Raw genomic sequence first — 14415 nt, 5'->3', positions numbered from 1 at the left:
AGGGTCTGGAACCAACTCCCCAGTAATGTTGTTGAAGCTGACACCCTGGGATCCTTCAAGAAGCTGCTTGATGAGATTCTGGGATCAATAAGCTGGCCTCCTCTCGTTTGTAAACTTTCTTATGTCCTTTAATAATAATAATAATAATAATAATAATAATAATAATAATAATAATAATAATAATAATGTCGAAGAAAAATATATATATTTTCATTTTTCACCGGTACATGGCCATAAAAGAAAAAAAAAGACAAAACAATAACAAAACATTAATATTTAACTTGAAGTTTAGCTATTCAGCAACGTTTATTGATCCGTGCTCTTGGCGGCTCTCTGATTGGTTTAAAGAAGATTCTGAAAGGTAACGGATCCACCAATGAGTTCGTCTCCTGTCAAGCCGTTGGAAAAAAGCAACGCTGGAACCTGCTCGCTCGCTGATTGGGTGACCTAGTTCATCGCGGTTGCGTCCCTGAGTTGTGATTGGCTCGTCACTAGGGGAGGGGGGAGTAGTGGTGACGTAGAGCTTCTGCAGCTGCGAATATTTTTGTAAACAAGTCTTTCTTGGAAGCAGGAAATAACACATTGAAATTTTAGAAGGACGAAAAAAAAAATAGCCTTTCCGCTTTTTAAAAAACAAACCAAAACATAAATAAATAAATAAATCCTTTTCTTTTACCTCCCTTTTTTAATGCACAGAAATTTGCAACATCTCTACAAAAACCTGTTCTATTTCTTCAGAATACTGCGTTACGGTTAATAATAATAATAATAATAATAATAATAATAATAATAATAATAATAATAATAATAATACGCCGTTCCTGAATAGCTAACTGGTTGTACGTGGAAGAAAACCAGATCAGCATTTTTAACCGTTTATCAACAAAACCTGAGGGAGCGTTTTGCAGTTTTCCTAAGGTAAGGAAAGTCTTTTTTCTGATTTGGTTTTGATCTAGTTGAAGGTTGTAAAAGCACATTAATTTTGATATTTTGCACGTATTAATAATGACATTTTCTGTTGTTGTCGTTGTTGTTTTTGGCTCGTACGTGCTGTTTACGTTTGTTATGTAACAACACAGGTAGCGAAATTCGACCTTAAAGAAGCGTTATAAACCGATCCGTATTTATTTATTAATTTTTTCAGTTAGTTAGTTTCCATGTTCCCAGCCGTATTGTTATTGACGCATACGCCACATGCAATGAAACTTGCTACATAAAAAACGCATTAAATTTCGTTTTCACACGATATTGAAACTATTCTATCATCGACAATGTATTTTTAAATTAAAATAATTCGTCAAATTTGGTTCTAACCCGTCATTTGCTTAAACACTCGGACTATAAATGCTACACGCTGTCCTGTTTTGTTTGTTCCGTATTTTTTAAGAGGCCTTCAAGAACGTTTTAGGATAATTTTAAATAAAAACACGATTACAGAATATTTGAATCCATTAGTAACCAAATTAATTTCTTTTGAAAAATAATAATCACGACACAAGCTGTATATGTCCTTAGTTATGAGTTGCATTTAGACTTTTGCGGTTCACAAAAGTTATCATAGCAAAATATAGTTGAAGAGAAAATTAAAAATTAAGAGGTTGATGATGGCGGTAAAAATGCTCCAAAAAATGTACAAAGTTTAGCCTGTGAGGAATCTGGCACTTAAAATATGAACGTGTCATTTTAAAGGCGTTGCTCAACAATAATTATGTATATATAATGTGACTGCTGGGCGTTTGCCTCACCGCACAATCCTGTTCAGTTTGACGCTACAATATAATCCCTTCTTCTCGGTGTCTGTGTTAGTTTACTACATTCTGAAAAGAGTTTAGTTTCATTAAAGATGCAGACAGACAGACAGACAGACAGACAGACAGAGCCCCACAATCCTATAATCCCTTCTTCTTGGTGTCTGTGTTAGTTTACTACATTCTGAAAAAGAGTTTAGTTTCATTAAAGCTGCAGACAGACAGACAGAGCCCCACAATCCTGTTCAGTTTGATGCTACAATATAATCCCTTCTTCTCGGTGTCTGTGTTAGTTTACTACATTCTGAAAAGAGTTTAGTTTCATTAAAGATGCAGACAGACAGACAGACAGACAGACAGACAGAGCCCCACAATCCTATAATCCCTTCTTCTTGGTGTCTGTGTTAGTTTACTACATTCTGAAAAAGAGTTTAGTTTCATTAAAGCTGCAGACAGACAGACAGACAGAGCCCCACAATCCTGTTCAGTTTGACGCTACAATATAATCCCTTCTTCTTGGTGTCTGTGTTAGTTTACTACATTCTGAAAAGAGTTTAGTTTCATTAAAGCTGCAGACACAGTGTCTAAACTCTTTTCAGAATGTAGTAAACTAACACAGACACCAAGAAGAAGGGATTATATTGTAGCGTCAAACTGAACAGGATTGTGGGGCTCTGTCTGTCTGTCTGTCTGTCTGCAGCTTTAATGAAACTAAACTCTTTTCAGAATGTAGTAAACTAACACAGACACCAAGAAGGGGGGATTATAGGATTGTGGGGCTCTGTCTGTCTGTCTGTCTGTCTGCAGGTTTACCTAAACTCAGTTCTGTACCCCTGTAATTCCAGCTGTGCTGTTCCTGTGTGTCTCCGCTAGGGGGCAGTGCTGAGTGAACGTCGCCATGGTCAAACTGACGAAGCCCAAAACTTTCCAGGCCTATCTGGATAACTGCCACCGCAGGTACAGCTGCGTGCACTGCAGAGCGCACCTGGCGAACCACGATGACCTCATCTCCAAGGTAACCCTGCGCGGGGGTCTGTTAAAGGGGCTGTGTGAGGCTGTTATAATATGGGGTGGGGGGGGAGAGTCTGTTATGGTATGTGGGGGGGGAGGAAGAGTCTGTTATGGTATGTGGGGGGGGAGGAAGAGTCTGTTATGGTATGTGGGGGGGGAGGAAGAGTCTGTTATGGTATGTGGGGGGGGAGGAAGAGTCTGTTATGGTATGTGGGGGGGGAGGAAGAGTCTGTTATGGTATGTGGGGGGGGAGGAAGAGTGTGTTATGGTATGTGGGGGGGGTGAGAAAGGAGAGATGTGTGTGTTTGTGTGTGAGAGTTTGTGTGTTTGAGAGAGTTTGTGTGTGTGTGTGTGAGAGAGAGAGTTTGTGTGTGTGACAGTTTGTGTGTGAGAGAGTCTGTGTTTGAGAGAGTTTGTGTGTGTGTGTGTGAGAGAGAGAGTTTGTGTGTGTGACAGTTTGTGTGTGAGAGAGTCTGTGTTTGAGAGAGTTTGTGTGTGTGAGTGTGTTTGAGAGAGTTTGTGTGTGTGAGTGTGTTTGAGAGAGAGTTTGTGTGTGTGACAGTTTGTGTGTGAGAGAGTCTGTGTTTGAGAGAGTTTGTGTGTGTGAGTGTGTTTGAGAGAGTTTGTGTGTGTGAGTGTGTTTGAGAGAGTTTGTGTGTGTGAGTGTGTGAGAGAGAGTTTGTGTGTGTGAGTGTGTGAGAGAGTCTGAGAGTTTGTGTGTGTGTGACAGTTTGTGTGTGAGAGTCTGTGTTTGAGAAAGTTTGTGTGTGTGTGTGTGTGTGTGTGTGTGAGAGAGAGTGTGTTTGAGAGAGTTTGTGTGTGTGAGTGTGTTTGAGAGAGTTTGTGTGTGTGTGACAGTTTGTGTGTGAGAGTCTGTGTTTGAGAGAGTTTGTGTGTGTGTGTGTGTGTGAGAGAGTCTGAGAGTTTGTGTGTGTGTGAGAGTTTGTGTGTGAGAGTCTGTGTTTGAGAGAGTTTGTGTGTGTGTGTGTGTGTGTGTGAGAGAGAGTGTGTTTGAGAGAGTTTGTGTGTGTGAGTGTGTTTGAGAGAGTTTGTGTGTGTGTGACAGTTTGTGTGTGAGAGTCTGTGTTTGAGAGAGTTTGTGTGTGTGTGTGTGTGTGAGAGAGTGAGAGTTTGTGTGTGTGTGAGAGTTTGTGTGTGAGAGTCTGTGTTTGAGAGAGTTTGTGTGTGTGTGTGAGTCTGTGTTTGAGAGTTTGTGTGTGTGTGTGTGAGTCTGTGTTTGAGAGAGTTTGTGTGTGTGTGTGAGAGTCTGTGTTTGAGAGTTTGTGTGTGTGTGTGTGAGTCTGTGTTTGAGAGTTTGTGTGTGTGTGTGAGAGTCTGTGTTTGAGAGAGTTTGTGTGTGTGTGTGTGAGAGTCTGTGTTTGAGAGTTTGTGTGTGTGTGAGAGCCTGTGTTTGAGAGTTTGTGTGTGTGTGTGTGAGTCTGTTTGAGAGAGTTTGTGTGTGTGTGTGAGAGTCTGTGTTTGAGTTTGTGTGTGTGTGAGAGTCTGTGTTTGAGAGTTTGTGTGTGTGTGTGTGTCTGTGTTTGAGAGTTTGTGTGTGTGTGTGTGTGTCTGTGTTTGAGAGAGTTTGTGTGTGTGTGTGTGAGAGTCTGTGTTTGAGAGAGTTTGTGTGTGTGTGAGAGTCTGTGTTTGAGAGTTTGTGTGCGTGTGAGAGTCTGTGTTTGAGAGTTTGTGTGTGAGACAGTGTGTGTGTGTGAGTGTGTGTGTGACTCTGTGTTTGAGAGTTTGTGTGTGTGTGAGAGTCTGTGTTTGAGAGTTTGTGTCTGTGTGAGAGTCTGTGTTTGAGAGTTTGTGTGTGTGTGTGAGAGTCTGTGTTTGAGAGTTTGTGTGCGTGTGAGAGTTTGTGTATGTGTGAGTGTGTGTGTGAGACAGTGTGTGTGTGTGAGAGTGTGTGTGTGAGTCTGTGTTTGAGAGTTTGTGTGTGTGTGTGAGAGTCTGTGTTTGAGAGTTTGTGTGCGTGTGAGAGTTTGTGTATGTGTGAGTGTGTGTGTGAGACAGTGTGTGTGTGTGAGTGTGTGTGTGAGTCTGTGTTTGAGAGTTTGTGTGTGTGTGTGTGAGTCTGTGTTTGAGAGTTTGTGTGTGTGTGTGAGAGTCTGTGTTTGAGAGTTTGTGTGTGTGTGAGAGTCTGTGTTTGAGAGTTTGTGTGTGTGTGTGAGTCTGTGTTTGAGAGTTTGTGTGTGTGAGAGTCTGTTTGAGAGAGTTTGTGTGTGTGTGAGAGCCTGTGTTTGAGAGTTTGTGTGTGTGTGTGTGTCTGTTTGAGAGAGTTTGTGTGTGTGTGAGAGAGAGAGAGAGAGAGAGAGAGAGAGAGAGAGAGAGAGAGGAGAGGAGGTGTGTGTGAGAGAGTTTGTGTGTGTGTGAGAGAGAGAGGAGAGGAGGTGTGTGTGTGTGTGTGTGTTTTGTTTCTCTATTTGCCTTTAAGAGGTGCATTATGGGATGTTTGCCTTCTAAGTGACCCCCCCTCCCCCAGCACACCCTCCCCTGTGACCTCATTCTCAGCAACAGTTGAGCTCCCCAGTGGAATGTTGTTTGGGAGCGTTGTCCTGGCAACCAGATAACATCTCTAGGAGAAGGGAGGGGGAGGGGGAGGGGGAGGGGGAGGGGGGGGGGGGGGGGTTGTGAGAGAGGGAGGGAGGAGATAAAGAGGGAGAAAAGAGAAAGTCAGACAGGTGCATTCTCCCAGTTGTTGTAGCTGTAATGTTGAGAGAACAGAGAGAGGGAGAGTGTGATAGAGGGAGAGGTGAAAAACAGAGAGGTTGTCAATTCACTGTTTTTTTTTGTTTGTTTTTTTTTCTCCTTCTGCCCCCCCCACAGTCATTTCAAGGCAGTCAGGGGCGTGCGTACCTGTTCAACGCAGTGTGAGTATCTATACACAGACACGTTTGTATCAGTCTTTATACACAGACACGTTTGTATCAGTCTTTATACACAGACACGTTTGTATCAGTGAGTCTTTATACACAGACACGTTTGTATCAGTCTTTATACACAGACACGTTTGTATCAGTCTTTATACACAGACACGTTTGTATCAGTCTTTATACACAGACACGTTTGTATCAGTCTTTATACACAGACACGTTTGTATCAGTCTTTATACACAGACACGTTTGTATCAGTCTTTATGCACAGACACGTTTGTATCAGTCTTTATACACAGACACGTTTGTATCAGTGAGTCTTTATACACAGACACGTTTGTATCAGTCTTTATACACAGACACGTTTGTATCAGTCTTTATACACAGACACGTTTGTATCAGTCTTTATGCACAGACACGTTTGTATCAGTGAGTCTTTATGCACAGACACGTTTGTATCAGTCTTTATACACAGACACGTTTGTATCAGTCTTTATACACAGACACGTTTGTATCAGTCTTTATACACAGACACGTTTGTATCAGTGAGTCTTTATACACAGACACGTTTGTATCAGTCTTTATACACAGACACGTTTGTATCAGTGAGTCTTTATGCACAGACACGTTTGTATCAGTCTTTATACACAGACACGTTTGTATCAGTCTTTATACACAGACACGTTTGTATCAGTGAGTCTTTATGCACAGACGCGTTTGTATCAGTGAGTCTTTATGCACAGACACGTTTGTATCAGTCTTTATACACAGACACGTTTGTATCAGTGAGTCTTTATACACAGACACGTTTGTATCAGTCTTTATACACAGACACGTTTGTATCAGTCTTTATACACAGACACGTTTGTATCAGTCTTTATACACAGACACGTTTGTATCAGTGAGTCTTTATACACAGACACGTTTGTATCAGTCTTTATACACAGACACGTTTGTATCAGTGAGTCTTTATGCACAGACACGTTTGTATCAGTCTTTATACACAGACACGTTTGTATCAGTCTTTATACACAGACACGTTTGTATCAGTGAGTCTTTATGCACAGACGCGTTTGTATCAGTGAGTCTTTATGCACAGACACGTTTGTATCAGTCTTTATACACAGACGCGTTTGTATCAGTCTTTATACACAGACGCGTTTGTATCAGTCTTTATACACAGACGCGTTTGTATCAGTCTTTATGCACAGACACGTTTGTATCAGTCTTTATACACAGACGCGTTTGTATCAGTGAGTCTTTATACACAGACACGTTTGTATCAGTCTTTATACACAGACACGTTTGTATCAGTCTTTATACACAGACACGTTTGTATCAGTGAGTCTTTATACACAGACGCGTTTGTATCAGTGAGTCTTTATACACAGACGCGTTTGTATCAGTCTTTATACACAGACGCGTTTGTATCAGTCTTTATACACAGACACGTTTGTATCAGTCTTTATACACAGACACGTTTGTATCAGTCTTTATGCACAGACACGTTTGTATCAGTCTTTATGCACAGACACGTTTGTATCAGTCTTTATAGACAGACACGTTTGTATCAGTGAGTCTTTATACACAGACACGTTTGTATCAGTGAGTCTTTATACACAGACACGTTTGTATCAGTCTTTATACACAGACACGTTTGTATCAGTCTTTATACACAGACACGTTTGTATCAGTGAGTCTTTATGCACAGACACGTTTGTATCAGTCTTTATAGACAGACACGTTTGTATCAGTCTTTATACACAGACACGTTTGTATCAGTGAGTCTTTATACACAGACACGTTTGTATCAGTGAGTCTTTATACACAGACGCGTTTGTATCAGTCTTTATACACAGACACGTTTGTATCAGTGAGTCTTTATACACAGACACGTTTGTATCAGTCTTTATACACAGACACGTTTGTATCAGTCTTTATACACAGACACGTTTGTATCAGTCTTTATACACAGACGCGTTTGTATCAGTCTTTATACACAGACACGTTTGTATCAGTCTTTATACATAGACACGTTTGTATCAGTCTTTATACACAGACACGTTTGTATCAGTCTTTATGCACAGACACGTTTGTATCAGTCTTTATAGACAGACACGTTTGTATCAGTCTTTATAGACAGACACGTTTGTATCAGTGAGTCTTTATACACAGACACGTTTGTATCAGTCTTTATACACAGACGCGTTTGTATCAGTGAGTCTTTATACACAGACACGTTTGTATCAGTGAGTCTTTATACACAGACACGTTTGTATCAGTCTTTATACACAGACACGTTTGTATCAGTCTTTATACACAGACACGTTTGTATCAGTGAGTCTTTATGCACAGACACGTTTGTATCAGTCTTTATACACAGACGCGTTTGTATCAGTCTTTATACACAGACGCGTTTGTATCAGTCTTTATACACAGACACGTTTGTATCAGTCTTTATACATAGACACGTTTGTATCAGTCTTTATAGACAGACACGTTTGTATCAGTCTTTATAGACAGACACGTTTGTATCAGTGAGTCTTTATACACAGACACGTTTGTATCAGTCTTTATACACAGACGCGTTTGTATCAGTGAGTCTTTATACACAGACACGTTTGTATCAGTGAGTCTTTATACACAGACACGTTTGTATCAGTCTTTATACACAGACACGTTTGTATCAGTCTTTATACACAGACACGTTTGTATCAGTCTTTATACACAGACACGTTTGTATCAGTGAGTCTTTATGCACAGACACGTTTGTATCAGTCTTTATACACAGACGCGTTTGTATCAGTCTTTATACACAGACGCGTTTGTATCAGTCTTTATACACAGACACGTTTGTATCAGTCTTTATGCACAGACACGTTTGTATCGGTCTTTATACACAGACACGTTTGTATCAGTCTTTATACACAGACGCGTTTGTATCAGTCTTTATACACAGACACGTTTGTATCAGTCTTTATGCACAGACACGTTTGTATCAGTCTTTATACACAGACGCGTTTGTATCAGTCTTTATACACAGACACGTTTGTATCAGTCTTTATGCACAGACACGTTTGTATCGGTCTTTATACACAGACACGTTTGTATCAGTCTTTATGCACAGACACGTTTGTATCAGTCTTTATACACAGACACGTTTGTATCAGTCTTTATGCACAGACACGTTTGTATCGGTCTTTATACACAGACACGTTTGTATCGGTCTTTATACACAGACACGTTTGTATCAGTCTTTATACACAGACGCGTTTGTATCAGTCTTTATACACAGACACGTTTGTATCAGTCTTTATGCACAGACACGTTTGTATCAGTCTTTATACACAGACGCGTTTGTATCAGTCTTTATACACAGACACGTTTGTATCAGTCTTTATGCACAGACACGTTTGTATCGGTCTTTATACACAGACACGTTTGTATCAGTCTTTATGCACAGACACGTTTGTATCAGTCTTTATACACAGACACGTTTGTATCAGTCTTTATGCACAGACACGTTTGTATCAGTGAGTCTTTATAGACAGACGCATTTGTATCAGTCTTTATACACAGACACGTTTGTATCAGTCTTTATACACAGACACGTTTGTATCAGTGAGTCTTTATAGACAGACACGTTTGTATCAGTCTTTATACACAGACACGTTTGTATCAGTCTTTATACACAGACACGTTTGTATCAGTCTTTATGCACAGACACGTTTGTATCAGTGAGTCTTTATACACAGACACGTTTGTATCAGTCTTTATACACAGACACGTTTGTATCAGTGAGTCTTTATAGACAGACACGTTTGTATCAGTCTTTATACACAGACACGTTTGTATCAGTCTTTATACACAGACACGTTTGTATCAGTCTTTATGCACAGACACGTTTGTATCAGTCTTTAGACACAGACACGTTTGTATCAGTCTTTATACACAGACACGTTTGTATCAGTCTTTATGCACAGACACGTTTGTATCAGTGAGTCTTTATACACAGACACGTTTGTATCAGTCTTTATACACAGACACGTTTGTATCAGTGAGTCTTTATAGACAGACACGTTTGTATCAGTCTTTATACACAGACACGTTTGTATCAGTCTTTATGCACAGACACGTTTGTATCAGTCTTTATACACAGACGCGTTTGTATCAGTGAGTCTTTATACACAGACACGTTTGTATCAGTCTTTATACACAGACACGTTTGTATCAGTCTTTATGCACAGACACGTTTGTATCAGTCTTTATACACAGACACGTTTGTATCAGTCTTTATACACAGACACGTTTGTATCAGTCTTTATACACAGACACGTTTGTATCAGTGAGTCTTTATACACAGACGCGTTTGTATCAGTCTTTATACACAGACACGTTTGTATCAGTGAGTCTTTATACACAGACACGTTTGTATCAGTGAGTCTTTATACACAGACACGTTTGTATCAGTCTTTATACACAGACACGTTTGTATCAGTGAGTCTTTATAGACAGACACGTTTGTATCAGTCTTTATACACAGACACGTTTGTATCAGTCTTTATGCACAGACACGTTTGTATCAGTCTTTATACACAGACACGTTTGTATCAGTCTTTATACACAGACACGTTTGTATCAGTCTTTATACACAGACACGTTTGTATCAGTGAGTCTTTATACACAGACGCGTTTGTATCGGTCTTTATACACAGACACGTTTGTATCAGTCTTTATGCACAGACACGTTTGTATCAGTCTTTATACACAGACACGTTTGTATCAGTCTTTATACACAGACACGTTTGTATCACTCTTTATACACAGACACGTTTGTATCAGTCTTTATACACAGACACGTTTGTATCAGTGAGTCTTTATACACAGACACGTTTGTATCAGTGAGTCTTTATACACAGACACGTTTGTATCAGTCTTTAGACACAGACACGTTTGTATCAGTCTTTATACACAGACACGTTTGTATCAGTCTTTATACACAGACACGTTTGTATCAGTGAGTCTTTATACACAGACACGTTTGTATCAGTCTTTATAAACAGACACGTTTGTATCAGTGAGTCTTTAGACACAGACACGTTTGTATCAGTCTTTATACACAGACACGTTTGTATCAGTCTTTATACACAGACACGTTTGTATCAGTCTTTATACACAGACACGTTTGTATCAGTGAGTCTTTATAGACAGACACGTTTGTATCAGTCTTTATACACAGACGCGTTTGTATCAGTCTTTATACACAGACACGTTTGTATCAGTCTTTATACACAGACACGTTTGTATCAGTCTTTATGCACAGACACGTTTGTATTGGCTTATGGAGAAGGGGCTTGACCGGTCTTACAGGCCCGCTGTATGTGTTTGTCTCTTGACAGGCCTCTGTGTGTGTTTGTCTCTTGACAGGCCCGCTGTGTGTGTTTGTCTCTTGACAGGCCCGCTGTGTGTGTTTGTCTCTTGACAGGCCTCTGTGTGTGTTTGTCTCTTGACAGGGTGAATGTGGGGTGCGGCCCGGCCGAGGAGAGGGTGCTCTTGACAGGTCTCCACGCTGTTGCTGACATTTACTGCGAGAACTGCAACACCACACTGGGCTGGAAATACGTGAGTCTGTCTCTCTCTCTGTCTGTCTGTCTGTGTGTGTGTCTCTGTGGCTGGCTGTGTGTGTGTGTGTGTTTGTGAGAGAATCTGTGTTTGAGAGTTTGTGTTTGTGTGTGTCTCTCTCTGTCTGTGTCTGGCTGTGTGTGTGTGTTTGTGAGAGTGTTTGTGTGTGTCTCTCTCTGTCTGTGTCTGGCTGTGTGTGTGTGTGTGTGTTTGTGAGAGTGTTTGTGTTTGTGTGTGTCTCTCTCTGTCTGTGCTTGGCTGTGTGTGTATGTGTGTTTGAGAGTTTGTGTTTGTGTGTGTCTCTCTCTGTCTGTGTCTGGCTGTGTGTGTGTGTGTGTGTTTGTGTTTGTGTGTGTCTCTCTCTGTCTGTGCTTGGCTGTGTGAGTGTTTGTGTGTGTCTCTCTCTGTCTGTGTCTGGCTGTGTGTGTGTGTGTGTGTGTGAGAGTGTTTGTGTTTGTGTGTGTCTCTGTCTGTCTGTGCTTGGCTGTGTGTGTGTGTGTGTGTGTGTGAGAGTGTGTTTGTGTCTGTGTCTGGCTGTGTGTGTGTTTTTCTGTCTGTGTCTGGCTGTGTGTGTGTGTGTTTGAGAGTTTGTGTTTGTGTGTGTCTCTCTCTGTCTGTGTCGTCGCTGTGTGTGTGTGTGTGTTTGAGAGTTTGTGTTTGTGTGTGTCTCTCTCTGTCTGTGTCGTCGCTGTGTGTGTGTGTTTTTCTGTCGTCGCTGTGTGTGTGTGTTTGAGAGTGTGTGTCTCTCTCTGTCTGTGTCGTCGCTGTGTGTGTTTTTCTGTCGTCGCTGTGTGTGTGTGTGTGTGTGTGTGTGTTTGAGAGTTTGTGTTTGTGTGTGTCTCTCTCTGTCTGTGTCGTCGCTGTGTGTGTGTGTGTTTTTCTGTCGTCGCTGTGTGTGTGTGTGTGTGTGTGTGTGTGTGTTTGAGAGTTTGTTTGTGTGTGTCTCTCTCTGTCTGTGTCGTCGCTGTGTGTGTGTGTTTTTCTGTCGTCGCTGTGTGTGTGTGTGTGTGTGTGTGTGTTTGAGAGTTTGTGTTTGTGTGTGTCTCTCTCTGTCTGTGTCGTCGCTGTGTGTGTGTTTTTCTGTCGTCGCTGTGTGTGTGTGTGTGTGTGTGTGTGTGTTTGAGAGTTTGTGTTTGTGTGTGTCTCTCTCTGTCTGTGTCGTCGCTGTGTGTGTGTGTGTTTTTCTGTCGTCGCTGTGTGTGTGTTTGTGTGTGTCTCTCTCTGTCTGTGTCGTCGCTGTGTGTGTGTGTTTTTCTGTCGTCGCTGTGTGTCTGTCTGTATTTTTCTGTCTCTCACGTGATTTTCTCTGTTTGTGATTTTCAGGAGCAGGCGTTTGAGACAAGCCAGAAGTATAAGGAGGGTAAATTCATCATTGAGGTGTCGCACATGATCAAGGACAACGGGTGGGATTGAGAGGGACGGAGAGAGAGGAGGGGTGGAGGGGGACAACAGACTGATACATGAAACTCATCAGGGTTTCCAATAAGAAAACGAGACGGGAGAGAGACCTCAGAGCTACCTTCTCAAAAGAACGACAGAGAGAAGTGTGCATGTTAAGATTTCTCCTCCCTTTCCTCCCCCCCTCTCTCTCTCCAGTAGATTGCTATCACCATCCCTTCATTCTCCACCTGTCTGTCTATCTTGTAAAGCACTTTATATAGTCATGAAACATGTAAAATTCAAATTGTCCTTTTGCAAGCAGTGACTTTTTTTTGGGTGGTGGTTGTGGTATATAAATATTTCTGGCTTTTAAAAACAAAATAAATTTAGCTTCACCCCTCACACATCAGACAATGCCAGCACATTAGATTACAACTTCATAGAGACACCATGTTGGGTAGCTGCTGTAGTTCTGTACAGGGTTTTATATAAGTGTTATACAGTGTGTCGTCTTATTAAAATCCTAGTGAAACCAGGAATGGATCACACTGCTGTGCAACGGGAGTCTGATTCCCATCCTTGTGATGATAACCAGCATTGCTATTATTGCAGGGATGGGAATCAGACTCCTATTGCAGGGCAGTTTGATCCATTACAGGTTTTACTAAGAGCTTGATTATCCCCAGTGTGTGGGGAATTAATTAGATAAATTGGGGTGAAATAATTGGGGCCTCTATAGTAAAATAAAAATATAGTGATCTGCTTGGATAAAGCTTTTAAATCGCTCTCTGTTTGAGTAGCATTATTGTAAATATTGTAAGGTGTACAGGAAATTACCTCATTTTGGGCTTATTTGAGTACTTGCTTGTGTGTATGTGTGTTTAAACATAAATAAAACCATGCAAAAAAATATGTTTCTATCATTTTTTTTATTTTAAGAGTTACTTTTCATTTATAAACATTTCTGCTAGTGCTTTCATCAGTGTTGCGTATGAGAGAGATATTTGAAGTGTGTGTTTCTTCTCCTGGTCTGTTTAAGTGGATCTAGTGCCTTCCTCAGCGTTATTGAAACTAAACTGAGTCAAGCAGACCAGCGTTTGGGCTCCAGTGCCTTCATCAGTGTAATGTGTGTAAGAAATATTTATTTGTCCCCGTTTTCACACGATCTCCAGTGGGTCTCGGTCAGTCTCGGACAGCTGAACTTCGACCTTGCCCTGCAGCTGGCCGGTCAGCGCCTCCCTCAGTTCGGACAGGAATCCCCGCTCCGAGTTGCTATGGTCACACAGCACCACGCTCGTTCCCACGGCAACAGCGTCCAGCACGTCGTGATGGGACATCTCACCTGGGCGACGGCAGAGAAACCGGAAACCAGTTTGCACAAACCAAACAAGCCCTCAAATGCTGCTTTTATCCTTCCTAAGATGTTGTTCATGGATGGGAATCAGACTCCTATTGCACAGCAGCGTCGCCCATTCCAGGTTTTACTCCCAGCTTGATCAGCCCCCAGTGTGTCTAGGTAACAAGCTCAGGTGTGTCTGATTATTAAACTCCTAGTGAAACCAGGGTTGGATCAAACTGCTGTGCAATGTTCATATAGCAAAATAAGAGAGTTTAAACGTCATATTTCAGAGCTGTGACGAAGCATTGTTTAAGACCGTGTCACTCGCCCGGTCGTTGGATTTGAATGGATGAATTTAAGAGGTTTGTGCAGCCAGGCTGTGAAGTTTTAACCCTTTTGCGGTCCTATGTCGGACCTGGTCCGACATCGCAATTTTCCC

The 14415-nt window shown here is 41.4% G+C and overlaps 2 protein-coding genes across 3 annotated transcripts in view; one reads left to right on the top strand and one right to left on the bottom strand.

The window, feature by feature from the left end:
* Positions 1-575: 575 nt before the first annotated feature.
* LOC117398810 (protein yippee-like 3) lies at positions 576-12946 on the top strand. 2 transcript variants are annotated; one of them, XM_059012381.1, is made up of 5 exons: positions 576-918; positions 2622-2763; positions 5589-5632; positions 11149-11257; positions 12581-12946. In XM_059012381.1, the coding sequence occupies exons 2-5, from the start codon at positions 2647-2649 to the stop codon at positions 12668-12670; spliced, it is 360 nt and encodes a 119-aa protein (XP_058868364.1). In that variant the 5' UTR covers positions 576-918; positions 2622-2646; the 3' UTR covers positions 12671-12946. The 2 variants fall into 2 exon arrangements, with proteins under 2 accessions (XP_058868364.1, XP_058868363.1); XM_059012380.1 differs by having other exon boundaries at positions 578-918; positions 2594-2763.
* A 601-nt stretch (positions 12947-13547) lies between these two features.
* The window catches only part of nif3l1 (NIF3 NGG1 interacting factor 3-like 1 (S. cerevisiae)), an 8448-nt gene continuing 7580 nt past the window's right edge, over positions 13548-14415 (bottom strand). The window contains exon 7 of the mRNA XM_033997862.3: positions 13548-13979. Within this exon, the coding sequence (XP_033853753.3) occupies positions 13795-13979 (185 nt within the window). The 3' untranslated portion in view covers positions 13548-13794. The remainder of the gene's footprint in view (positions 13980-14415) is intronic.

The sequence above is a fragment of the Acipenser ruthenus genome, chromosome 44 (genome assembly GCF_902713425.1).
Source record: "Acipenser ruthenus chromosome 44, fAciRut3.2 maternal haplotype, whole genome shotgun sequence".
In the NCBI taxonomy this organism is placed as follows: domain Eukaryota; kingdom Metazoa; phylum Chordata; class Actinopteri; order Acipenseriformes; family Acipenseridae; genus Acipenser; species Acipenser ruthenus.
This window is presented reverse-complemented; position numbering and strand designations above follow the sequence as displayed.

Excerpts from the sequence above, each read along its gene's own strand:
- LOC117398810 (XM_059012381.1), top strand. The coding sequence starts at position 2,647 with ATGGTCAAACTGACGAAGCCCAAAACTTTCCAGGCCTATCTGGATAAC. Across the intron at positions 5,633-11,148 it reads GCGTACCTGTTCAACGCAGT|GGTGAATGTGGGGTGCGGCC; the intron begins GTGAGTATCTAT and ends GTCTCTTGACAG. Across the intron at positions 11,258-12,580 it reads CCACACTGGGCTGGAAATAC|GAGCAGGCGTTTGAGACAAG; the intron begins GTGAGTCTGTCT and ends TGTGATTTTCAG.